This window comes from Corvus hawaiiensis, chromosome 8, assembly GCF_020740725.1.
Source record: "Corvus hawaiiensis isolate bCorHaw1 chromosome 8, bCorHaw1.pri.cur, whole genome shotgun sequence".
Taxonomy (NCBI): Eukaryota; Metazoa; Chordata; class Aves; order Passeriformes; family Corvidae; genus Corvus; species Corvus hawaiiensis.
Genome location: NC_063220.1, coordinates 12723731 through 12749639, shown reverse-complemented (window position 1 = coordinate 12749639; position 25909 = coordinate 12723731). Strand labels below are relative to the sequence as shown.

General features: G+C 44.6%; 1 protein-coding gene across 1 annotated transcript in view; it reads left to right on the top strand.

Annotated features, from left to right (window-relative positions):
• The first annotated feature begins 13752 nt into the window (after positions 1–13752).
• NEURL1 (neuralized E3 ubiquitin protein ligase 1) overlaps positions 13753–25909 on the top strand; it is a 146144-nt gene continuing 133987 nt past the window's right edge. The window contains exon 1 of the mRNA XM_048311520.1: positions 13753–13952. Within this exon, the coding sequence (XP_048167477.1) occupies positions 13868–13952 (85 nt within the window). The 5' untranslated portion in view covers positions 13753–13867. The remainder of the gene's footprint in view (positions 13953–25909) is intronic.

The window sequence follows — 25909 nt, the reverse complement described above, 5'->3', positions numbered from 1 at the left end:
GCAGCAGTGACAAATTACAGCTCTGTTGGCTCCATGGGACAGGGACCACCTGAATCTGTGATTCTGTGGGTATTTTTGCACAGCTGTGTACTCTGTCCAGGATAAGCAAATAATGAGTAATGACCGTTCAATGATTAATGAGATGCTAGCAAAAACAAAGGCAGCATTGTAAAATGTAGTTTGTCTTCACTAATGATGTTCTCTGGAGATTAAGTACTCCTGTGTTCTGCCTTGTAACTTCATTAAAGCACCAATGTGCAGCTGACTGCCAGTGAGGAAATACATGGCTTAGTTAGGTGTTGTTCTTCTTAAGAGCTCATTACATATTGCTGTCCTGGCCATTAGCACTTCGCTTTTTGCCTTACTTAGAAGCCTTATTTCCTGATCTCTGCATTATCTCAATCTCTACCCAATTCACACCATTTCTCACTGAGAGGGATTTTTGTAAGGCTGTTTATCTGCTTGGTTTGGAGTTGATGCTGCAGTGACATCATTTGAGATAGAGTCTCTTCTCAGCTAAGGGGGAATTAGGGGATAAGGTGGAGAATTAAGAAATTAGACTGATATCTAAACATTGCAGCTCAGTGATTTTTCAGACGTTTTTTGATTTGCTAATGCTCACATATCTACTGATGTTTAGCTAAGGTTTTTTCTTTTTGTGTGTGTTTTGATTTGGGTTGGGGGTTTTTTTGGTTGTTTTTTTTTGTTTTGGTTTTTTTGGTTTGTTTTGGTGGGGTTTTTTTTGGTTTTTTTGGTTTTTTTTTTGTTCTTTTCAGACACTCAAAATTAAGCTCCAGCCCTGGGGAGTCCACAGTTTACAGGATGAAAACCACTGATAACAAGCTTTTCTTCAGAGACCAGTTTGTCTTCAGTTTGTAGAGATGTCACAGAGACTGTTTAGGTGTTTAAAAGGAAATGGAAGTTGAGTGACAACACCCATCTCAGTGCTGTGACTTTGGGCCTCTGCATTAGGATTTAAGGCTGACCCAGTCTTTGTCCAATGTGACTATTCCAGGAAGCAGACCACATCCTTCAGTATCTGGATTCATGGCTTTTAAGTCAAAATTTCTCTCTGTACTGTGTTATTAATTCACCAAATCCCCTTAGGTAAGTCACATCTAAAAACTGATGTCACAGATCTTTTGTAAGGAGTGATCCTGTATTTCTCTAATTTGTGTGTCAGGAATGGAAAAAGCCTGTAAAGACAGAAAGAGAAATTTGTTGGTAAATTTTGTTCTTTTTTCTCATTTTATTTTTTTTTTTTACTCGAAGGATTAAGCACAGCTGACTGTGTTTTCCAGTCAGGCACAGGGCTATGAAGCAGCATCCCAGTATCACTGCTGTATCCTGGGGTGCAGGGGCTTTAAAGCTGGGGAGTGAGGGCTGTTTGCACAGAGAGGGATTAGAGCTGGGGGGAAGGAAAGAAAGGAGCAGAGCAAAGCCTCGAAACGGTGAGGAAGCAGTTTTTCTTGGTGCCACAAAAAGCGGGGCATCGGTCTTAAGCAGCGTGTTTGGGAAGAGCGAGCTGGTGTCCTTGTCCTTGTCTTGCAGCGGGACCTGCCACCACAGAGCGGTGCTGCGGCTCCTCCGGGCGCTGCCTCCCGTCCCTCCCCTGTCCTTCCCATCGTACTCAGAGGCGAGGGAGATTTTTCAGGAGTGCCGAGCATCCCTGGAAGTGGTGCCGGGCGGATCAGCACTGCCAGCGCTGCTGTGGTGTGCTCAGGGACAGAGTGATCAGAACTCCCACAGGACCGATGTGATGCTGGAGGCTGGAGCACAGGTGTCATTCAGGATGCTTGGGCTCATTTCGAGTATGTATCTCCACTACAAATCTTTATGAAGCTTTAGCAGATATCAGGCATTTTCTGGGCTGAAGATGTGCTAGAGCAATGCTGAGCCTTTCCTATGTGCTGCAAATAAACTGCAGAAGTAACTGAGGGAGAAGGAATCCCACTGTCAGGGCTGGGGGGTGGTCAGGATCCACTCCTCTCTGCCAAAAGCATAGAATCAGAGAATATTACCAGCTGGAGTACTCACAAGGGCCGTTGAGTCAAGCTCCCTGGTTCTCACAGAATTACCTAAAACTAGATCAGGTGTCTACGAGCATCATCCTGATGCTCCTTGAACTCTGTCAGGCATAGTGCCATGGCCGCTTCTCTGAGGAGTATATTCTGACTGACAACCCTCTTAGTGAGGAACTTTTTCCTAACATCCACTCTGAACCTCTCTGAAATCTGCCTCTAGGTATATCTGCAAATACAGAGATATCCATAAAACTAGTTACTATGGGGATTATTTCTGTAGACCTTGAAAAAGATTTGCAAAAGGGAAAAAGAACCACAACATTCAGAATGGAATCCATGAAGCAGAGTTTCCCAAGAAAAGTGCGGTGTGCATGAAGACATCATAAATGAAACACAACAGGTATTTTCTTGTTGCAAGAAAAACCAATCTCTCTCCACAGGTGTTAAAATTCATCTTGTCTCCACGTTCCTTGGTGCTCTGAGGTGGGAGATATATTCTGCCAGAGCCTTGTGTAGTTATTTACTCTCATGTACAGTGATGGTTAAAACCCCCTGCCTCTGACAGAAGGACATACATCAGTATTTAAATTGGTCAGGGTTTGGATTTGGATTTGTCTTAGGTTTCCTTCAGGCACCAGTGCTAATCTGAACTTGCCTCAGAGTGAGTCAAAGACAGAAAACTCAGCTCATTGTGACATTTCTTTGCACAGCTCCCCAAAACCAGCATCTCTTTCTCATCAGAAGCCTGCAGTCACATCCTTTCACAGCTCCCTTTGCCAACCACCCCGACCCCCGGCATGGCAGTCACGGGGATGAAGCCTCAGCCGCTCCTTATCCAAGCAGACACGGCCCCGCACGGGCGGCAGCTGCAGCCGCCGCGGCCGCTGTCACCTGCGATGGAGCCCGTGCGAGAAGGGCTGAGCAGCTCTGACATCTCTCTACCCCTGGCTGCTGCTGCTTTTCTAAAAGCCTTTTCTTCTAGACCAAAATCTCTCTTGCTTTGTGGACTCCTGTGGAGCAGCGGGCCTCAGCTGGAGAGCAGCCGTCCTTTCAGGTGATTTGTTCAAGAGTAGAGATAACAGGATTGTTTAGAAAAAGAACATCTTAATCCAGGAAAATATGAATATTTTCTCTCATAGCTCTTGTCCTTATTTGGTACAAAGGAACTTTTTCAAGTACCTGCTTAAATATTATGGACCTTGTGAGAGTTTGTTACCCTTTGAATGTGTACACACGCACACTGCTGTCTGGCCATTAGTTCCTCTGCAGAGTAATAGGTGACCTCCAATCCTAAAAATCCCTGTTCTGATATAAAAACACTTTTCTACTAATGCCAGGGCCACCTGACCTAAAACACACATCGCTGAAGTTGGTGCTTCACAGTAGCTGCAATTCATCTTCCAGCAAAATTAGAGTCCTGTTTCACAAGATTGTCTTGTCATCTAGCTCTTGTTTTTATCTGTTTATAACCCACCCGCACATCATTAATCTTCCTCTCTAGTGTATATTTATAATATTTATATGGTGTTGGGTATCTCCAGAAAGCTGTGAACACAAATGCAGTTGTCTGCAGTTATTGTGACTTCCTGACAGGAAAATACTATCCTGACTTAAGCTTCTCAGGGGGGTCTCTCACCAGCAGCAGATATTCTCTGTGATGACAAGAGACTTGTGGATGATCCCTGTGGCAGATTTCACCTATGCTTGACCATGATAAAGAGGAAATGAACAAATCCTAGAATCTCAGGATGTTCAGACTTGAAGACACAGTTTTCCTTTCTCTGCTCTTAGTTCATCTCTCTCACACACTCTGACTTTGGAACTTCTTTCCAAGCTTAAAAACTCAAGCTCTAATACCTTTTCAGATGGAAGATCGGAGGAGGAGGTGTCTGCAGGTGGGTTTACTGTTGCATTGCTGGGCTCTGGCACGTTCCTGCTCACTGCCCCCAGTGCATAATCGTGAGGAGTAATTCATGCATGTTCTTAGAAGAGGCAACTCCAAAAGAGCAAAAAACTTTCTCCAAAACTGCAGGTAATCTTATAAAAACTGTAGGGTAAAACCCACCAACCATTCCAGCTGCACCACCATCACTACCACCCCAATCCACCCCCTGACAAGCTCTCATAAAGAGCTAAGGAAAAAAATGTGCCACTATCAGAGATAGATGGTTCATCACAAAACAGACTCTGCCCTCTCTGTCCTGGTCCTCTGTGCAGAGCACAAAATACCTTTTAAAGACAAGATTATGGACTGCAATTTATAACTTTACTTAATACTAACAATCATGGACTCAGCAGAAATGGTCTTTTAAGGTACACCGCAATTTCCATATCCTCTGTTCCAAGCTAAATTCTTATGGTTGCACAGGCAGTAATTACCTGCAGTGCCTTGTGTTCTGCAGAGGATAATCATCTTCTCATGCTGCCTTTGGTAACATCCCTAACTGCTCCTGCCCTTCCAAAGCAAATAGCTAGAATCACACTGTGTGAGATGATGGGATCCTGTGGTGTTGTGACAGCCACCCCTCTGCTGCTCAAGGTTTATCTGTGGTAACAGGGCTTTGAGTATGGGCCTTTTCCAAGAGCTCTGAATACCCCTGCACTGTTCTGTGTTAAAGCCTCCTGTGGAACTCAGTGTCTTGGCTTTAGTACTACACACAGACTAAATGTGCTGTTGTAAATTAATCCCTGTCCCTTCATTGAGATTTTTCATGGCCAGACCCCCATGTTCCCCCTCATGTCTTCCCCTCCCTTCTCTGTAAGAGGAGCACGTCCCTTGGAGCTACTTCTTATCTCTAAACCTCATTACATTTTCACTTTTACTTAGCAGAGTCCATCTCTGCAGAGTAACATGCTGTAGTGACTGAGGGGCACTATAGAAAACCTTTGGGATCCACGTCAGAAACAATGATGGAGTGACAGCATAGGTGAGTGGGGAGCTCCATGAGAGCACTGATGCCTCCCTGGCTTGGTCCCAGCCCCAGTCCTCAGCAGTTCATGGTATTCCTGCCACCAATTTCCCAGCCATGAAGCATCACCTTCAGCCCAGCTCCGTGCTTCTGGCCTGTTTCTGGTATTCACCCACACTTTCCCAGCCATCTAGACTTCCCAGCCTCATTGTCAAGAACCACCCTTGCTCCTTAGAATTAAATCATCTCTGCGTGATTGAAGATGATTTTGGGGGGAATCAAGCCAGCACACAGTGGCCGAAAAGCAACCACAAACTGGCTTCTCTGGCCCTGGGTACATGCAGCACCTGGATCTGACTTCACTTGGATGTTTGCTGGCTTACAGCCACGGCTTTCCACCCTGGGCAGTGGAGCAGAACGGCTAAGCCATATAAGTGTAAGGCAGGGATTGCATTTTGGGTTATTTCACATTATCAAATTCTCAGTCTCTGAATCTGGCATGACCAGTGTTTTATTGCCCGCGTGCTCTTTTAGCTAGAAGTGCACTTTGGAAGGAGACAGAAGTATTGCAGATCCAGCTCTTGCTATTGACTTCCGTCCTAAAATGAGGATAGATTCCACCATAACAGTTTTTGACTACTGCAAAGATGGAGACAGTGAAGAAAAGAACTGCAAGAATAAAAGCAAAAGAAAGAAGGAATAAAAGCAAAAGCTTTGGCAATTGGCCTTAACTACTAGCAAGGCTGTAACTAGGGCCTTGACCTGTTCCATTTGTGCAGAAGAAGGATGAATGATGGAACTACAATTCATAGCATCTACTTTGCCTTTTGGATCAAACAGAAAAACATCTAAGAGACTCCACTGACATGGAACTTGCAACTCAGCAAATTCAGACTGGGAGTTGTAGGATTTTAACTGACAGTCATTAAAGCATTGCAAAATTTAGCCTAATAGTGTAATAGCTTCTCCTTTGTTTGCAGTCTTAAAACTAAAGGGAAATTTGTTCCCTAAATGTCTCAGAGATACTGAAAATATTGTCAGTAATTCAGAGGCAGAGATGCAAAATTTCCTTTTGAATCCAGTAGCTATAACTCACACGGAAGCTTTTAGAAGAGATAATAATGTCAGGAACATGTTTGTCAGTAAATGAGAGCTGAAAATCTATATCTGCTCATGAAGTGAATAATGATGGGTGCTGCTCAGTTACTAGGCTCTGATGCTGCCTGCAGGATTTTGGTGACAGCATGAACAAAGCGAGTGGTGCTGTTTGAATTGGAGTATTTATTCATATGGAAAGGGAGTGTTTAGTCTTTACATTCCCATTTATCAGAGCCCAGTGACAGTATCTGATTTCGTATTGTGATCTGTTATGCAGACTGGAAATCCTGAGAAATGAACAGATCTGTCAGCAAGATTATTCAAATAAGTGCTGTTGGGGACTTGTGCTCTCCCCTGTTCCTCCCTGGTTTAGTTGTGCATTTCAAGAGAACAGTTTTGAAACTCATTCGAGCTGATCCTGGCTGTTAAACCAAAATTAAGTCTAATATTTGTCTAGGGGGTTAATTGTCACTGCTGGGACCAGATTGTATCCTTGGAAAAAGAAATAGTTGCATCTGATTTGCTGAATGAAGCAGTTCATGACATTTCCTGGTGGGAAATGCTCCTCATCATGATGCTCTACAAATTGAGAGTCAGTGGAGCTTTATGATACCAAACTTGACATTCCTGAGTTTGTGCTGGCTGGCTCCCACTATTTGCATCAAGGAGCAAAGAGAAATGGTGACTTCAGATGCTACCGGCAGGCTACACATCCAGTGCCACCAGCAGGGCTCTGTAGAATGGATAGAGAAAGCTATTGCTGCAGTTTCCAGGTCATCTTTTTGAGATTCAGCCAATTTCAGTGCAATCTGCCTGGAACTCCCTGTGTGGACCAGGAGGGAATTAATGGGGACCTCTGAAGGTGGTGTTCAGCTTTAGGGACTACACAGGGCCTACTGACTTGGATGAGAGCTTGTCAGGAGGACAAGTACTGAACACATCCTGTTTCCATGGCCAGTTTAAGGCTGAGTCAGATGTGGGAAGACCATCTTGGTTGGCTCTTTGGTACTGCTTGTGTCATTCTGTGTGGTGGTGCTGGCTGTGTGCAGGCTCTGCAGTCTGTGGAAGACTGGGAAATCAAAACCCAGACTTTTCTTATTGTTTTAAGTTTATTTGGAGTTTGTAATCTTTGGAACCTGTGAAGACACACTGCTATCCTGGAACTACATGGAGAAAGGAAATACTGACCAGTATACCAAAGCTGTTAGATGCCTTTGATAATCTAACCCACCATTTAAGGTACTGAGGATATTGAACACATTTAGAGGTTCGGACTAATATCCTTAACATCCTTAACACACTTCCCTTTTCTCTAACTCATCACATTTGGTAAATATTTGTTTTTTTCCCAATATTCCTCAAGCATGCTGACTTCTCAGCATGATGTAAAGTTGGCTTCCAATGACCCAATTAGAAATCTGGGCACCTCCACTGTTAATTTGCACAGTAAATTTAATTAAGAGCAAATATTTTGATGCAGAAATAGGATATGAGTTTGGCACTGGCATCTGTCATCAAAGTCTTGATATACCCCTCCTTTAACTCACACTCAATTAGATCTGGAAAGAATGTAGGATCTTTTTTAGAAGACAAATATCCCTCAGAGTCTGTGTTCTGCTACAGTGGGCTGTCTGCCACCTTAGTAGCAATATTCACTGTCTTGACAGAGATATGAAAGTGAGACTGAAAGGAAAGTCCATTGTCTGAGAAAAGGTTTCAAGGGAGAAATTCCCCAAGTTAAGTGAATAGGAACAAAAAACCCTGCAACACTGGTCAATCTATGAAGGTGGCAAATTCACTGTAAAATGCTAGGGAGAAATCTCTGGCTCGTATTGCTGAAAGTAGGGGTTCAGGCTGTCTGACAGCCAGTGGAACTCCAAAGGGAAGATCAAAGGGTTGACTATTAGCTGTGCTAAATTCCTGTTAGATCTCTCTTGTAGATCAAAGGACCCTTTAAATAGGGAGGAGCTAATTCCCCTGGAAATATCCTCTGCTCAGTACTGGCCTTTCATGTAAGCCCCAGCTTCGTGGTGAGATTTGGGCCACTGGGATATGGCACAAAAGTGCCCCTTGAAGCTTTCTGCTGTGGAAGGAAGCAGCCTTGGGGTTGCTCTAAAATACACTTGGGGCTCAACAGGCCTCACTGAGTCTCCCAGTATGAGTAGCACAATAGACTTGAATTAAAAGGTACTTAAACCCTCCTCACTGAGGCATTGCAAGAGTATAATTGTACTTTCATGTCAGAGCTTAAAAAATGTCACCAGCATATATGGAAGAAATTAATATTTTCTAATGAGCCTGTTTGTTCTCCCCTGTTTTTTTTGGATTTTTTTGTCTTTAGATAATTGTCTTTGAGCATAGCTCATAAAAAATACCTAAGTAGCACTTTGCAAAATGGCTGCTAAAATATGTAAACACCTCCTCTCATGCAAATCCATTGCTGATGAATAGGAGAACTGCAAATGTAAAGGTCAGAAAATAAACAGAATTAATCTGAAGCATCACGATGGCTGCATGAAGCATTTTTCCCAGTCTGCACGCTGTACAGCCAGTATGTCACAAAAGATGGACACTTCTTTCCTGTCCCACTCATATAAAACAAGTATCTACATTTCTTACAAAAGAGGTGACATGGGATTTAGTTTTCTCAGGGAAAAAACATTAAATTGGATGATCGCTTGTCATGATGGCTTTTTTTGACTGCAGTCTGAGACTAAGCATTTTATGAGGCTTTATATCTACAGATCTTTTTTCCCTTCACTTTAACCTATTATCTCTAGAAGTATCTTCACATACTCTTCTGGTTGTTGCTGTGAAATCTGTTGTCCTGCTAGACACAGAAACACACAGATGTTCACCTGTGACTGAGAGTGGTCTCTTGTCATCCTGTCCTACTTTAATTCACAAAGCCAAATTTGCTTCTGTCCCATCCGAGCCTTATATCCAGTTCTGCACAGGTTTCTGAGGTGACAGCAATAGGGGTAAACCTTCCTGATGTAGTGGCTGCAGGGTATTTATTTTGGGGTGCTGCATGCCACATCAAGAATGCCTGTTTCATTCAGGCAATTAAAAATACACAAATCAGGGATTAGCCCAACAATTAGATGCAATGAATATAGCGCAGATGATCTCTTCTCCCCGCAGCATGCGGATCTGTACATTTCATGGATAGGTGTGTCTTTTCCTTCCACATCTGTTCAAGTTCTGATGCCAGGCATTTAATTACAGCAATTCGAGCAACAGCTTTTGAAATCCTTCTTCAATATATACAGGAAAGAATTAGATTAATGGGTACATGGAGTCAGTAGGGCCCAGTGGATCAAACCTTGATCCAGAAGGGATGTATGACATATTTCCATTCTCAGATCCTTTGATGCTTAAAGTGCTACATTCTCATCACTCTCATTTGTGTGCCAGTGAGGGGTCCAGGCTGCTGAACCCCATGAGTTTCAAATCCAAAAGGGCCTGGCTATTGCCCACTCACTGCTTTGTGTTTTATCCTGTGACATTTATTCCCTGGGTCATGCCTCTTAATCCGAGCATCCTCTCAGAATATGAATTGTGATGTGTTTGCCCACACCTCAGGCAATGGTGGCTCAGGCTTCATCTCTACTCCTGTTCTTCTGATTCTTCATATTATTCCGTGATTGTGATTACCTGGTTTCTTGTGTAACCCCTTGAGGGCTGATGTGCCTAGAAGGCACAAACATAGGCTTTGCAAAGGGAATTTTTATCTACATTTGCTTCATTGCTGCACAGCGCTCCAGAGTTAGAGACCTTCGCAAAATACCCAGAGTCCTTAGATGCCAGTGCACCTATCTGACCTTGCACCCTTCGCAGTCTGAAAGCACCCCTGTGTACCCAACCTAGCAGTCTGCCTGGTTATCATCCAGCATGTAGCTACTACCCTCCAGCGTCTCACAGCTCCTCCTCCACATCCTGTCTCTGTGGTCTTTCACATATGCCTGAGCTGAACAGCTGCAGCTCATCCTTGCACTCAGCTCTCGGGTGGAGAATTGATGGGTGGTTTCATGACTTAAGGCAGTAGACATTGTTCCATGAGCAGATGTGACTGTGCAGAGCCTTTCTCCTTGTGTTTGTCCATAATTATAATCACGATGTTAGCACTTTTCCTGGAGTTGATACTAACTTCAGGTGAAATTCTTGGAGTGGCTGCATTGTCTCCATTGACTTCTAAGCAAAAATTACAAATTGGAAGTCAGGTGCCCATGCACAAATTCAGAAGGTGGAGAGGAGTTTAAGTCACTGTAAACTCATCCTGCTCTGTCACACAGCAAGCTTTGCACTGGGTCCCCACTACCTGGTAGGGCTGGTACCAAGAAATTGCATGTTTCTAATTAGCCAATTCAGCTGATATCACTAACACACAAGGAAAGTCCTGACTTGTTGGTGTGAAAGCCCTGCAGTTTTGGCAAGCTGTTTCAATGCTCCCTGTTGCTAGAGCACAGGAAAAAGGCAAAAACCCAGAATCAGTGTGATCCTGTTTTGTCTATCAAGGGCTCCTGTGATCACAGAGCATATTTCTCACCCTGCTCAACATTTTTTTGCAGGAAAATCTGACATAACTTGGCAAGGACAGCAAGCAGCCCCTCCTTCTCACTCCTTCTACAACCAATATAAGAAGCAAATTCAAAGACTTTGATAAAGTGAACCAAGGTACAATCACAGCAAACCCCTGGTGCTGTTTTGCATTCTTCCCCACTGCGTCAATTGCAGGCTGCTGTGCCAGGCAAAGCAAAGCCCATCCCTCATGGAAGCAGAACATGTTGCTAAAGCAGACCTATAGGGCTTCCTCCTTTCACTGATGAAACTATGCTTTACCTTGTTTCTCCAGGTTGAAAAGGGAGGTGGTTGAGGACAAAACCCACCAGGCACGTGGGATATAGTTTATTATTCACACTATGGCACCAAGGTTAAATTGGTGCCTGGTGTCTAAAACTCAGAGTGGGTTTGGTAGAAGCAGAAAGCACGTGGTCCTTCTGGGAACAGGTTCACCACGTGGTGAGCTATCACACAAGACACAGTTAGCAGCCTGCATGATGCATGTGTGAGTGCCTGTCATTTAATGCACAGAAATCTTGCCTGTGCTATTATATGGGTGTTCCCTATGCCTCCAGTCCCAAACCAGTACCTTTCCTTTTTCAAGATCTCTTTTATACAATGGAAAGATGCCTCTTTCCATTATAATTTGCCTTACATTGACACCTCTTTGCCTTACATTGACACCTTTTTCTGCCATGTTAAACACAAAACTTCCCAGAAAAGTGACAGTCCTTGCTCAAGACTTCCTGCAATTCAAGGAGAGAGAGATTAGAGAAAAGAAATGGAGAAAGAACAGGTTTTTGGTTTTTTTGGTTGGAGACAATTAGGTTCAACAGGATGAAAGGTACTGTGTGATGAGGAGGTGCAGTTGCCCCTCTGAGGGCCCTTCCAGAATTGTCACAGATCACAGAATATTCTGAGTTGAAAGGGACCCACAAAGATCATCAAGTCCAATTCTTAAGTGAGTGGCCCATACAGGGATTGAAGCCACAGCCTTGGTGTTATTAGCACCATACCCTAATCAACTGTGCTCATCTCAGGGTCATTTGTTTCTTTTGGGGCTCACTGTAATGAGCTAGCTGGAAATATAGTGTTCATGTTCACAAAGGATCTAAACAAAGATGTGGCTCAGTCTCAATCTCTGTCTCATCTCTGTTCTTGAGCTTCCTGCGTGTGGAGGCAGCTGGTGGACTCATCATGGGGCCAAAGCAGGACCCAGTACACCAGAAGAACTGAACAGAGGGCTCATGTTTGAGCCAGACTTCAACCACACACTACCACGGCTTCTGACTGGTGTGGTCATTCCTTTCTACTTCTGAGAGAATGAGAAAGGATGCATGGTGCACCTCTCACCCACTGTGCAATCAAAGGCTGGGCAGGACTGTAATGATTCCTCAGCCTCGCTCTGTGCATCACATATACCAAAAGAAATCTTCATCCAAATTTAAGCATCATATTTTGGTTGAGATTCTCAATATTTCTTATAAAATTTTGTTATTTAACCTCAGGAATAACCTTTCCCTTCTCCTCTGAAAGTTAGGTACTTGAATGGTTTCAGAGAACAGGGGGTCTCTTGGCTCTCTGGTTGGGGAAATTTCAGAAGTAACTGTTTTCAGGAAGAAAACATTCATATGTGGTCCTTGACCAGGAAGGGCTTTTCTTACATTTACTAAGAGGAAGGAAGGTGGAGGGTGGAAGCAGACGGATAGATGGACAAAATCACCTTTTGGAAGAAAGCTGGACATTAAATTTTTGTTCTAAAGAAGAAAGGAAAAAACCATTTTACAGCCACAACATAGCTGAACGGAAAATGCCCTCAGCCTTCAGCATCCACTAAAACTCTAGGTGAAGCTTGTAACCATGTCGTCAGAGCCTGCAGTCCTCTCTAAAGACAAAGGTAATGTAATTATGCAGTAGACAACATCAGCTGTGGGTTGATTTTACTGTGGTACCAACTGAACAGCTCCAGGTCTTGGGTTGTGGCCGTCACAGGAAAAGTTCCCCTGTAGCCAAGGTGCTGCTGTGGTGAGGACAAGGGGAACCTTCCCATCCCATATAGTCGTGGCTGCTTTTGTGGAGCAACTCACTGACTTGGGTGGCTCCAGGGTGGGCAGGGAGAAGAGGATCCACACATCTGGTAGTGGACAGGTGTGGTATTAACGCAGGACTTTCTCTCTTCGGGCAAGCAAATGAGCCATGTGGGCATGTCCTGGGCATGTAGGAATAATTTGTGTCTGTGGCACTGATGCTCTGGGATATGGAGCTGTGCAGAGGCTCATCTCTGCTCAGCGGGCTGCAGCCACACAGGGCAGTCCCAGCTCACATGGGATGTGTTTGTATTGCAGCAGCTTTCAGAGGCCACACGTTCAGGCAGTGCCCCATGCTGGCACTTCACCAGTATGAACTGACCCTTCACAGGAGATCTGCCAGTGAAATGTTTCCCTTTGCCCCATTTCTACCCTACCCCCCCGAGCTTGACTGGAACTTTTCACTGCTTTGAGCCACTGGGCTGAGTAAAGTGGTGGCTGCAGGCACCCACACAACTTACTGGGACGGTCAGGGACCAGTAAGACACCTACTCACCCTTCTGACTAGCTGCCTACTTGTCCACTTGCTCTAGGACTGTGCAAGAAGCTGCTCGCCCATCTTCTTTGCCTTCTCGAGTGCGGCTCTGACATGTTTTTATCCACGAGAATTCTAATTGCTTTAGGACAGTTGCATCCCACCACAGCAGGTCTGCTTGGGTGAGTGTCCATGCATGATGCAGCTTCTTTGCAGGTCCTGGTTTCCGGGGTTGGCCACAGATTTCCTCTCTGGAAAGAGGAGGCTGGGGAAGCAAATGTAGGGCCAGCAGGTGTGAGGGAGGTCGCGGGGTGGCAATGGAAGGGAATAATGTCCCTGACCCTGCATCTGCCCCTCGGGGTTTGTGGTCCTGGGCATCCTTGTGCCGGGGGCGGGGGTCGGGAGAGGCTCCGCGTGTCCCCACCTGTCGCGCCAGCGGTGGCTCATCTGGGCGGGGCGGCGCGGCCCCCCCGGCGGAACAGCTGTGTCTCCATGGCGACGGGCGCGGCGGGGGGGCCGCGGTGCCGCCGCCCCGCCCCGCCCCGCCGAGCCGAGCGGCCGCGGAGCCGAGCGGGGCGGGGGGCCCGGCGGGCGGGACCGCGGCTCTCGGCGCCCTCGGAGCCGGCGCTGCCCTCCGCCCTCGCCGCCACAGCCCCCAGGGACACAGACCTTGCGCGGCGCCGTCCGGCCCGGCCCGGCTCGGATGCCGCCATGGGGAGCCGCTTCTCCAGCATCCCCGCGCTGCCCCGCGGCGGCCAGGGCCGCCTGCACCGCGCTCGCCACCACCGCCTCAAAGGTACGGCTCGGTCGGCACCCCCGGCACCCTGAGCGCCCCCGGCATTCCCAGCACCCTGAGCATCTCCGTCAGGACGGGCACGCGCGGTATCCCGGGGCACCTGAAGCACCGATGCAGCCCGGAGCGGGATGGGTGTCTGGACGCCCCGGGATGAGATGGGAACCCAGGCAGGACACAAATCCCGGGCACCGCAGGGACCCTAGTTTGGGATTAGATCCCTAGGTACACAGAGCACCCTGAGTACCCCACGCCGGGCAGGCATGCCGGACACCGTGGGGCTGGCTGGGCTCCCATGGGTAGGATGGCTCCATGCCTGCCACCCCGAGCCCTCTCGCGGTGTGAGCCCCCCTGCCCTGCTCGCAGCACTGTCACTTCTTCCCCGGCAGTGTCCCAGGGGTGGCTGATAAGCGCACGGATCTTTCCGGGGAGAGGTACCCTAGGAAAGCAAAGGACAACAATTCGGGGGAGTAAGACCACCAAGAGTCCCCGAGTGCTTACTGGTGAATGAAGGCTTTGCTTTGGTGTCTCTTCTGAGTGCTCCATGAATGTGTGTGTGCATAGGACTGTCAGTCCTGTTTGGAGGAGGGCAGGGAGTATTTGGGGTTCCTTGTGCAGCTTGTATGGCTATTCTGTTCCTCTTAAGGGTACCACTCCTTTTCTGAACTCCTGGCGACCTGTTGGGACCAAATGGGATGGGGGTGACTTCTGTAATGTGGACAGGAGAGCCTGCCAAAGGTCTCCTCTATCTCTGCTCTTTTTTATCCCCTTTTGCTGTAAGTTGGGAGGGTGGTAGCAGAAAATAGCCCATCGTTGATGAAAGCAATTTTCTTGGGCACACACTGTGTGTGTTCAGCACTACCTGGGTGCCTCTTCTCTAAGGTCATTTTCACAGCCAAAGGCTGTGGATGATGGGGCTAGAGGATGTCAAACATCTCTCTGTAAGCAGGGAATGAGGGAAGGTGCGGCTCCAACAGCCATTTCAGATTATAACTTGTTGCAGCTTCCTCTCTGTGTTGCAGAATTTGCAGCCACCAGCGTGGAAAATAGGGATGCTGCTGTTCACCCTCATTTTTGCAGGCTTTTGGATACTTCTTTGGCATGGGCTAGAGGAGTGGAAATGGTTAATGATGAGCTGGGCAGCTGGTTGTTATACTGAAGGATTTTCTGATACTTGCATTATTCTTCTGTTGAATCTCTCTGCTCCCTTCATCTGTACTTGGGTTATTTGGAGCAGTTGTATGAACTGAGGGTGGTTTTATCATGGCTGTTTCAATGGTCATGCAAGGAGATGTTAGAAATGCTCATCGCTCTGTCGTGGACAAAGTCAGTGAGAAACTCAGCCCAAGCAATGGCTGTGCTTCAAATTAGGCTTGAAAGGAGGAGGATGCTGCATCCTAAACAGTGAGCCATCATCCTCTATCAGTACAAACATGAAGGCACACGCAATGCTGTAGTTGTTGGTATGGAATTGTAAACTGCTGGGGAGGATTTGTCTCTTTAAGAATCATGCTGTCAGCTGGAAGTCTTTCTGGAGAAACCTTAAGCAGAGAAGAATTTATAAGCTGAAGCCAGAAGAGACACTGCCACTTAATCCATTAACACTGGCTTATGTGAGATTTAGAGGATGCTCTGTATGAATTACCTGATTTTGGGGGGGGGCGGGGGTGGGGGAGCAGTGAATTGTGTGTTAATGGCATTTTGTTTCTATATTTCTTCGTTTAATTTCCATTTTAATTAAATTTCTACCTGTGCTGAGGCAGCAAGCAGAAATATTCTGAAGATTGTAATGTAACAGAGCATTGAAATAATTTTTATTTGGAATAAAGAGTGAACAAGGCATTGTTGTAAAAACTAGGCAACTGCCAGGGACAATATGTGCCTTTTCTGTCTTTTTTGAAACCATACTGCCTCAGGTCCTACATTTAAATGCAGAATAAACAAGTCTGATTGCATTTGACAGGTTTCTGTAAAATGGACTCAAGGCATAGCAGTGAAAGTATGAATGTCACACAGTTTTGTTACATATCTGCCATTTAACATTTTGTAAAGTGTATTTTAGTTGAAGGTCCCCAGTTGTTCTTCCTTCAGTGTCTGGCTTAGTGTTAGGGATACTGAACTTTTACAAGTTGGTCACCATCTAATACTTTCTTACTCTGTGACCACCTCTTCCTGACCTGGTGCTGGGGGTGATTAGGGCTCATTTTTGCTTAAGAAGAAGCTATGATTGCATTGTTTCCTAAGGTGGTCTGTGGACTTTGAATTCAGTCCCTGTACCTTACGAGTTCATCTCTGCTAAGTAAGAAGTAAGACCTCTGCACATGGTAGAGCTGTTGCCCACTTGTGCTGAAAATTTTTATGCCTTTCTGTTAGTCCTGCTAAAAATGGTCACCTTTAGTTACATAAATCTTCTGAAGACCATGTGATACTTTGGTTATGTTGAAGGCATAACACAGAAATCTCATGAAGACTGACATGGCTGGCAGAATATTTGCTTTGCTTTAGATGGTCGTGCAAGAGGAGGAAAGAACCCGACTTGATTCTCAGGCTTCGGCTGCAGTTTTAAAACCAGGTAACTGCAATAGGCAGGTCTTTATGAAGTAAAGCTGGGACCCCTGGCTGATGATTTTAGACTTGCTTTTGAGTAAGGTAATACTTTAAAATCTGTTATGTCCAGCCCTTTATAAAAGCACTTCACATAACTGTTCACTAGGAACCACTAGACTTGAGGACTTTGGAATTACCTCTTCCAAACCTGTGTGTCATATCTGGATTATGAATCCAGATTTTGGCGCCATAGTTGTGCCTATAGGCTTTGGCTGTTTTGGAGACAGTGAAAACGGAACTCCTCCAGGACTGCAGGTGATCTGATGCCGTGGTCCTGATATGGCTGTTAACCTTGAGGTCCTGGCCAGTGATGGAAGGAGGTTTTCACTTGGTGATATCGTGATGGGGAGGTTGAGGTGAGATTATTTTCAGAATTCCTGTGAGTATTTCCCTTCCCATAACCCAGATGTAGTTTGTCAGGGGTGACAGAAGGTGATCCTTTGTGTACTTTCATAATGCTGAGCAAAAGATTATGATTATCTGGTAACAATCTCCTTAAGGATGCAGCCAGATAAACTCCAGGAAATTTTTGCTGTCCACCCTCTCTGAAATATGGTTTGTGATAACTATCAAACAAGGTGTGTATGGCTGTTTGGAGGGGAGCCAAGTGGGAAAACTCCAGCTGTATTTAATCTCCTGAATTCTGAGATGAAAAAGATCAGCCTTCTCATCAGTGGCTCTGTGTACTCTTTATTTACTTGTGTTGGGGCAGTCTGGCTTGAACTGTTCCATCCAAGGAGACTTCTATTATTTCTCAAGAGATGCATCCTCAGTTCAACCTGTCTCCCTGCCCCAAGGTTCTTCCAAGATAGTCTATTCAATTTCCTCTCTTAACTATTTTTTCTAATCCAGTTGTAGCTCATTAACTTCCCCTCCTTGCCTAGTGTTACATCTTTCCGATCTCTAGCTTTTGCATTCCTTCGTTAGGTACTGCTCAACCTTGCTGGAAGTGTTTAACTCTTCCTACTGAGATGTGTGGGCTGTGTGCCCTGTTTGGGCTGTGGTGTAGTTCCCAGATGTGCTGGTCTAGGATACTAGAAATGAAGTTTTTGTAGTCCTTGGGTTAGAAGTGAGACACAGGACTTGTATGCCATCTCCTGTGCTCCATGGAGATACAGCTCTTTATCCTTACTTGTCTCTGTGTCCTCAGCTTCAAGAAGGCTTAGCCATTGCTGTAGACAGCAGATCAATATTACATTGTAAAAGCTAAGAAGTATTACTGTCTTCTCTCTTAAGTCCTCTCCTCCAGCCTCCTACTCAGGTTTGGTGCTCCTTCCTGAGCCCCCTGTTGCCTTGAAAGGTAGATTTCCATGGTGAATGGCAGCAAGCAGGATTTCTTCCTGTTGATTTTCTCCTAGGTCAATGCACCTATGATATTTATGCAAAAGAACGCATGCGCAGTATTACAGAAACAGCCCCACTGCCAGGGATCCTCTTTTCAGCAGTGGCTGCTTACTCATGGGTTATTCTTTTTTATTTGTATAACAGCGGCATCCGGAGGCTCCCATCAAGATCTTAGTCATGTTGTGCTGGGTGCTCCCATGGTTGCCTGTACTTATTGCTCATTCATCCAGATAGCTTTTACTCATGGGTCTGGGTGATGTCTGTAGGATGATCTGGGGTTTGTACCTTCAGAGTATCATATGAAGCAGACTGGCACCTCAACAGAACAGTTCTTAGTCTGTTCTTTTGCTGGCACACCTGCAGAGTCAGCAGTGGTTTGCTGGAAGGTGTTACCACCTCTCTGGCTGCAGCCCCCAGATTGGCAGCCTGTTGTGCAGCACCTGACCAAGAAGGCAGAGGCTTTCCTGCTTTCCCTGGCCCATGGAGGGTACCAGTGAGGATTACACAGTCTTTGCCTGCATTTTTGCAGTTGCTGTTCCAAACATTATATCCCACTGACACATAAACATGTCAGACTTTTCTCCCATTTCACTGGTGCTTTATGAGCTTCTGAAATACACGTGGAAGATAGATAGTAATCTGGCTGGTGCAGGCATTTCAATAATTGTATGTTGTTGAAAGACTGTCCTGCTGCCAGCTCCATTTTGTGCACTCACTAGATGAAACTAAGGGGGGAGTAAAAGGTTATCAGCAACAGATGGTCATAGGGGTTAGAAGTTGGGGTGCATTACAAGCATTTTTAGGCATCACAAGCAGTGCACTGGGGGGATACCAACAGTGATACTGTGAGATAACCTCAGCTCCCATCGCTGTCATAATTGGTTCTTCTTTGAAGCATTATTTTATTTTCTTCCAGCCTTACAGGGTCAGAAGTTTCATCATTCAAGGCTTGGAAGGATGCCTCCTGCTTCCTGCCCTTCTGCTTTTACTCTGTCCTGGGTATGCTTGTCTCCCTCTGACCTGTCAGTGTGTCTGGGTTGTAGGTATAAAGCTTTTCCTGCCTGAGGCTCTCAGGTTTATATGACCTTCTCCCAAGCACTAGATTTTTTCCCAAGCTACTGAACTTTGATTTATTGCATTTAAACTGCCTAAATTGCTCAGTGTTCCAAACACAGCAATTTATTGATCTTACTTTTCCTTTCCCATTGTCTGTTTCATAAGGTGATGAAGCCTGTTGGTGGAGCAGGTACTGCTGCAGGTTTTCACAAATTTCCCAGGAAATCATGTGGTTTCTTGCCCATGGGTGATTCTCTCTATTTCTCAAGTGCAAGAAAGGCTACTTTTGAAAACCAATAGGAACCAAGACATCAGTTGGATGATTGAGCTAAAAATATTAATGCCAGGCTCAGTAGTAATTTAAAAAAGCAAATTAAATACTAGAAATTATAAGGGAAGCCAAACAGAGGAAAATAGGCACCATTAATAGATTGCTGTGTAAATGTGTATACTATGTGTAGTTCTGGTTCTTCCCCTTCCAAAATCTCAGGAAAGATACAGAAAAACTGGAAAAGATTCAGAGGCAACGAGGATGGTCATAAGCGTGGATTAATTTCATATAAGGAATGATTGAATAAACTAGGACTCTTGTCTCTGGAAAAAGAGACAACTAGGATGGAAATGACAGGCAAGTAAAGAAGAGGCAGAGCTCAACTCTTCACTGTCTCTTTTAGTACAAGAATTAGGAGGATATCAAATGAACAAAATGTGACTGTAGCCATCTGCAGTAGGTAGTTGCTCAGTAGAGCTCATTATTGATGGATGCTATGGATGCTAAAATGGGTTCAATTTTAAGGGAGATTGGAGGAAGTCATTAAAGAAGAATCCTTTGAAGTTTGTGACAGACAAAGACCACACATTTCCCCTTCTCATTTTGACTTCCAAAGAGTGTCTTCCTAAGGCTACCTGTGTTTAGCTGATAAGGACAGTGCTGAAATGAGAACTTAAAACTTCAATGAAAAGTGCAGCTGGGTTTTTCAGACATTGCAGTGGTAGATGGAGGGATAGAGCCTGCTCTGGTGTTGGCTGGTCTCTAGCTAGATCTGTCCTCCTTATCATGAGTATCCCTGCCCGGTTGTTTACAGAGTGGTTCATTGCCATGTCAGTGTCAAGTCACACACAGAACATCCAGGCTTTATTTGGGAGGTGGAAGAGATTGTAACTGGGTCCCTGTACCTTTCTTGGGTGTGACTGTGTCTCCTGCACACTGTGATTTTGACAAATACAGTTGCTTTTCCATTTGTGGGCTCTTTTTGAGTAAGAGAAAGCAGGTTCTCTCTGCTTACAGTGACCTCCCAATGGCAGAAGCCTAAGTAGCTCCTGCTTCCTTTGGTTTCCTAGACTGTTGAAATAGCAGGTTTTAGGGATGTTCCCACATCTGGGAAGATTTCTAATACAGGGGCTTGCAAGATTTCCGATTTGGCAGCTGTTCTTACCAACTGCTGGTAGGATAATTGCAGGAACCAGCTACTTCAGCGTGGCTGAAATTGTTGCCTGTGGCAAGTACGTAAGTACATGTTGTTTTACTTACAGCGTGGCTTTTACTTCATGGTGGCTACTTATTTCAAGCTGGGGATCCACACGTGCTCTGACTTGGTCTGCCTTGAAATTTTAGGACATCTGAGTAATCCAGCTCTGAGCTGTCTCAAGGAGTGGGATCCACAACACTCGCATGTCAGGATTGTCTCCATCTAGACATGGTTGATCTAAGATTAACCTTAATCACAGCAGTGTGCAGGTGCTCAGTGCTGTGCTGTGAACTGCCAAATCTCAAAGTAGTTTCTCACTTTAATCACAGCACCGTGCAGGTGCTCACTTTTGTGCCTCAAATACCAAAATAGTTTTGGGGATGAGAGTTGAATTTTAACTGAAAGTTAGGGTCTAACAGTGGTTAAAGCTTCTGCTGTGAGTGCGAGGTATCCATGAGTCTGGGCTACCTTTTATCCTGGCTAACCAGGGCATTGCTAAGCTGAGTGGCTGGAGAGGAGGGCAGACACTTGGATACTTACCCATACTAAGATCTGGGCTGATGCAAAACTGTGGTTAAAATTGAGGTGGGGATAGGTTTTCATCTCCATTTGTTCATGGGGAGCTCGAGATGGTGCTAGGTCATGTTTACACTTTTGGTTATTTGGCCTTTCAAGTACAGGATTAAAATAGGATTTTGTTTTAAAATTATAGGGCAGAGGATGCCATGATGGTCTTATGTTTATACAATCCTCCATTAGTCCACCTCAGTTCAACATTTTGCTGGGGCATAGAGAAGGAATCTCAGCTCTCAGAAAACTGTCAGGTTAAACTGTAGGGCTGTTTCATGCAAAATTTTGAAAAGTAAATATTAATAGTTCTTTTCCAGCCTCAGAGATAAAATGCCATGGAAGGTTTTTTAGTTTCAAAAACCCCACTTCATGTAAACTTTTTTTTTAAAAAAAACCCCCAATAATAACATTTTAATAAAAATTAATTCTAAAGTACAGACATTGCTTGTGGAGTCTCCCTCCTCTATTGTTCCTTTGTATTAAGTGTTTGAGTTTCACACTGATAACACTGACACTTCCAGATGTTCCTGCATGGGTGTAGGCAGGGATTCCCGATTGACTTAATCTCACAATTTTTATGGTATGACCACAACACTTCCTATGTCTAGCACCAGGGCTTGGGAAGCAGTGACTGGGGTGCTGTGTAACTAACTGCTGCCACTGTCAATAGCTAGAAGTGGGTTAGCGAAGAGAGAGCCTGGAGCCTTCTGAAGAGACAAAGGACAGATAAGGCAAGCAGATATAGACACAGAACTTATTTACTATCCAGGTTCCATATTTTCATCAGAAGGTTAGTTCAAATCTTCTCCTTAGGGGGTATCTCTTTAATATAGCATTAATTGTATTGGTATTACTCATGATTTCTTCGATTTGGGTAACTGGTGCCATTGTGTTTCTAAATATCTATCTATCTTGCAAGATCATTTCTGTCTGTGATGAATGCCTATTTTTTATACTTAACAAGTATTTACTAGGCAGGAAGGGAAGCGATGGTTTCCCATAGAAATATTGAGTCATAGAAGACAGGACACAAGTAACTGTAAATGTTGCAAACAGAATCTGTGTCTTACGTGAGTGAGTGAGTCACTTCAATAGATGTGACAGAAAATGGAAAAGAGAAAATGTTCCTCACTAATTGATTATGTTCATCAAATACAGAAAGAGGAGAAGTAGTTGAAATGTACTTTCTTTATTAAAAAATGCAGTAAAAGCATAATGAAGAACCTGGGTTACCTCTGATGTTAGTACCGGATTTCTGCATTCCTACTCCCATTTCTGTATATCATTCAGTGTTTCTGTTTTAATGGTATGACCCCTCAACAATCACATCCTTAACAAGCATGAGATAAAATAAAGGTGCAAAAAGTTCTCCCTAATTAAAACCATGAATACTTTTTTTTAATAAGGTTTAGAGTTGAGATGCTAAGAGATAAGCACTGACAGCTGAGAGTTTTGCTCCTCTGCTTGAAATCTTCCTTGCATTAGTTGTGAAAGAAAGTTCTTACCATCTGCTGGGTGGAGATCATCTGGTGCTCTGTGCATTTCCTCTGGATAGTTGTTCTCAGGCCCTACAGGTTGTGTACTGGAGGGCTTAGCAGAGAGGTTAAAAGTAGCTTAAGGTTTCAAGCAGAGAAGTCGTGCTGGTGGGACCTGTAGCAGTGAATGCAGTGAGCTCTGGTTGCTCCTGCCCACACAAAGTGTTTTTGGTGGCTGAGCAGACACTGTCAGTCTCCTGTTGTCAGTCCAACATGAAGCCCAGGAGGAGAAATTACAGATTGATGGGTGGGAGCAGTGACTGAGGGTGAACTCCGAATTTGGCAATGTTAATGCTACATCCATTATTAATAACCCCACTGCAAAAGAAAAAATGCTTTGCTGCAAATGAAGCTGTGACACGGGGAAGTAGCAGGCAAAATTAAAATTTTATACTTGCCGTGGTCTTACAATAAAGGTTTTGTGATACACATCCAGCAATGCTGCTATAAATAGTCTCGTTATCTAATCTTCCAGCTCCTCATATGACAGAAGATTACAAGTAAGAAAACAGTTTGGTGTAGCTTTTAGCTGTTTTCCCACTGCTTCCCTTGCTCCTGCTGGAGCATTATTACTGTGTCCCTTGTAATTCATATGGAGACAGCATTATTCAGAAGTACAGAATGTCACTAGGAGGAGGAGAGTTCAGAGAAAACCCAGAAGATTTATGACATAGTTTAGATAAGGCCATGGAGGAACTGACATGAGGGAAGTAATGACAATTCGCAGTCTAGCAGCATTTCTGAGGGAGTGCTGAGAACTTCTTCATGCCAACTTCATCGGGTCAGATACAGAGCAGAGCATGCTTTAATAAGGTGTTCTACATGCTTGATTGCAGAGGGAACCCTTTTGCTAATAAATAATCCAGACACACCGAGCTCTGTCCACATGGGTCTAGGACCTGATCCAAAACCAACAGAAAGTCCTTAGAAAATTTCACAGAGGCACAGCTAGCACAGAGAAAGCCTCTTTTTTCCTTTTGATCTTATTTCTCATGGGAGAAGGAGGAGCTGGTTGGTAGGCAGGGAGGTTCCTTTCCTCCCCTCTCTGTGCCTTGCTGGTAATGCAAATCCTCCTTTCTGACCTTTCCTTGGAGATCCCCCTGGCCTGTTTCACATGGGGTATCTGAAGCCAGCGAGGAGCGCTGGGTCCTGGGAAAAGCTCCCCTGGAGCAGGGGCAGCTAAAAAGGACCTTCTGCAGCCTGTGTGTGTGGACACAAATAACCCTTTCCACAGAGGACTGAAGATCACTTTCTGAGCTGTCACAGAGTTTTCTTATGTGGCCATAGGAGGAGGCATGAGGGAGTATGGCTGTTGTAGAGCTGGAGCCCCATGAGACTTGAACCATCCTCTTTTTGCTATATGAGAGGAGTTAGGAAGACCGGGTGTTTGTTCACACCCCAGCACAGCTCACCTGCTGCAGAGTGTCTTCCCTACCACGTGGCTTGGAGGAAGCTCTCCACCAGCACCCTGCTGGCACATGTCCAGCCACCTCAGTGGAGCATGGTGGTGGGTACACGTGTTCTACAGCCATGGCCAACTGCAGAAATCTTCTGTGCCTTTATCACACCTTCTCATGGAGGAGCTAAAGCAATGATAAAACTTGAGGAACTGAACCTCACCACAGCTGTTGCAGGGAGGGAAGAAAGAGCTTGTGTCATCCCCTCATCCTGAAATAGGCTGACCTGGAGCCTGATACTGCTAGGAAATTCTTTACCAGTCCAGATGCTGGTATTCCATCTTAAATTCCCAGACATAAGCAATTACAAGCGCTGGCAGGTGAAATGCTCTCTGGACATGGGCTTTCTTGTGCTGTAGCCTGTTCAGCAGGAAGGAGTTACCTTCCTGTGGTTAGATTCTGTAGGCAGATCAAATTTCCTGTTGGAACAGAGGGTTTATATATAGTAAAATGCTCCCAGGTGTGCTTTTTAGTAGTGCTTCTGGGCTAAAGCAAGGATTTATTAATAAGAGGCACCCAAACCATATTACACACTGCAGCAGAGCTGGAACAGGGTGCTTTTGCTCTGATTCAGGGAGCTGATTGAATTCAGTGACAGGTGCCAAGTATTTATGTCCTTGCCTAAGTTTATCTTGTAAATTTGAAAGTGTTAAAAGCAAGAGTTATTTTTTGAATAAACATATTAAATAGTGATGCAGAGTTCCATCTGGGTGTTGGTGGGATGGTATTTTATTGTTACATGTCGTTGACCAAAATGTACTGCTTAGACCATCAGAACAGAAAACTTTGGGGGTAATGCGTTGCTCTAGATTTGCATCAGAATACTGGAGCTCAAAGAGCCCAGTGGCTTTGCTTGTAACATTGCTTAGTATCATGGAGAACACAGTCAAATTATATTTATTGTATATGTACAATAAATATAATACCTTGTCACACAATTGTAATACTTCCTGTAAAGTTCCTGACAGTTGTCCGTGTTTCTACATTAATGTGTTTGTGTGCAGGGGGGCTATTTGAATTTTATGTTTTTTATTATAGTGACAAATGTCCAAACTCTAGAGAAGCTGTTAATTGCCTTGGAAACCATTGCCACCCCACCTCTTGGTTGCTCACTCTCCCTCCTACCAGTAGTCTTTTGAGCTTCTATATTTAATTTATTCTGTAACATCACCTAAAATAGCCCCTGGCCTTTATTTTTGTTTATAGCTAGTAACTTATAGTTTAAAATTATTTCTAGTTTATTATCATCTCCTTAATGAGTATTTTACCATTTTATTTAGGGTAAACCAAGTAATTATTATTTAGCTGTATAATTTTTCCATGGGCCATCTTGAAGCCCTTGAATGGTGACTCTTTACAGATGAACCAAGACTCAGGGTGAGGATGAACAGCTGACCCATAAACTCCAGGCAAGTTGTCGCATTTCCAGTGCCTCTGAGCCATCTTGTGCCTCAAAAATTAATGCTACTTACAAATTGCCTTCTGCTGTGCTCCATCAAATGCTAAGATGCTGTAATTATTTATGACAGTTAAAATCTCCTGATGCATTCAAATAAAAGCCAAACATATAGGGAAAACATGTCCTGTGGAGGAAGGTTGCAGCATGAAAGATGGCTTGTTTTGATTGCAGGTCACATTGAGGGGCAAGCTAGAAATACATGTAAGAGATGGAGACCTAGATGTGGTAGATTTTTAGGGGAAACTCCATTGCTGCTGTCATTGGACTATTTTCAGGTGTTTGGATGAGTGAATGACCCAAATATAGTTTAAGCCTGTGACTATTCCATTTTAATAGCAATGCAAATACAGTAGGTGAAGGCTAAGAGCGCTGCATCTAATTTAGCAGTGTTGCTTTAGCAACATTGTGCAAGATGCAAATAGTCTCCTTGGTAACACTTCCTAAGTGTCATTAGATAAGCCAT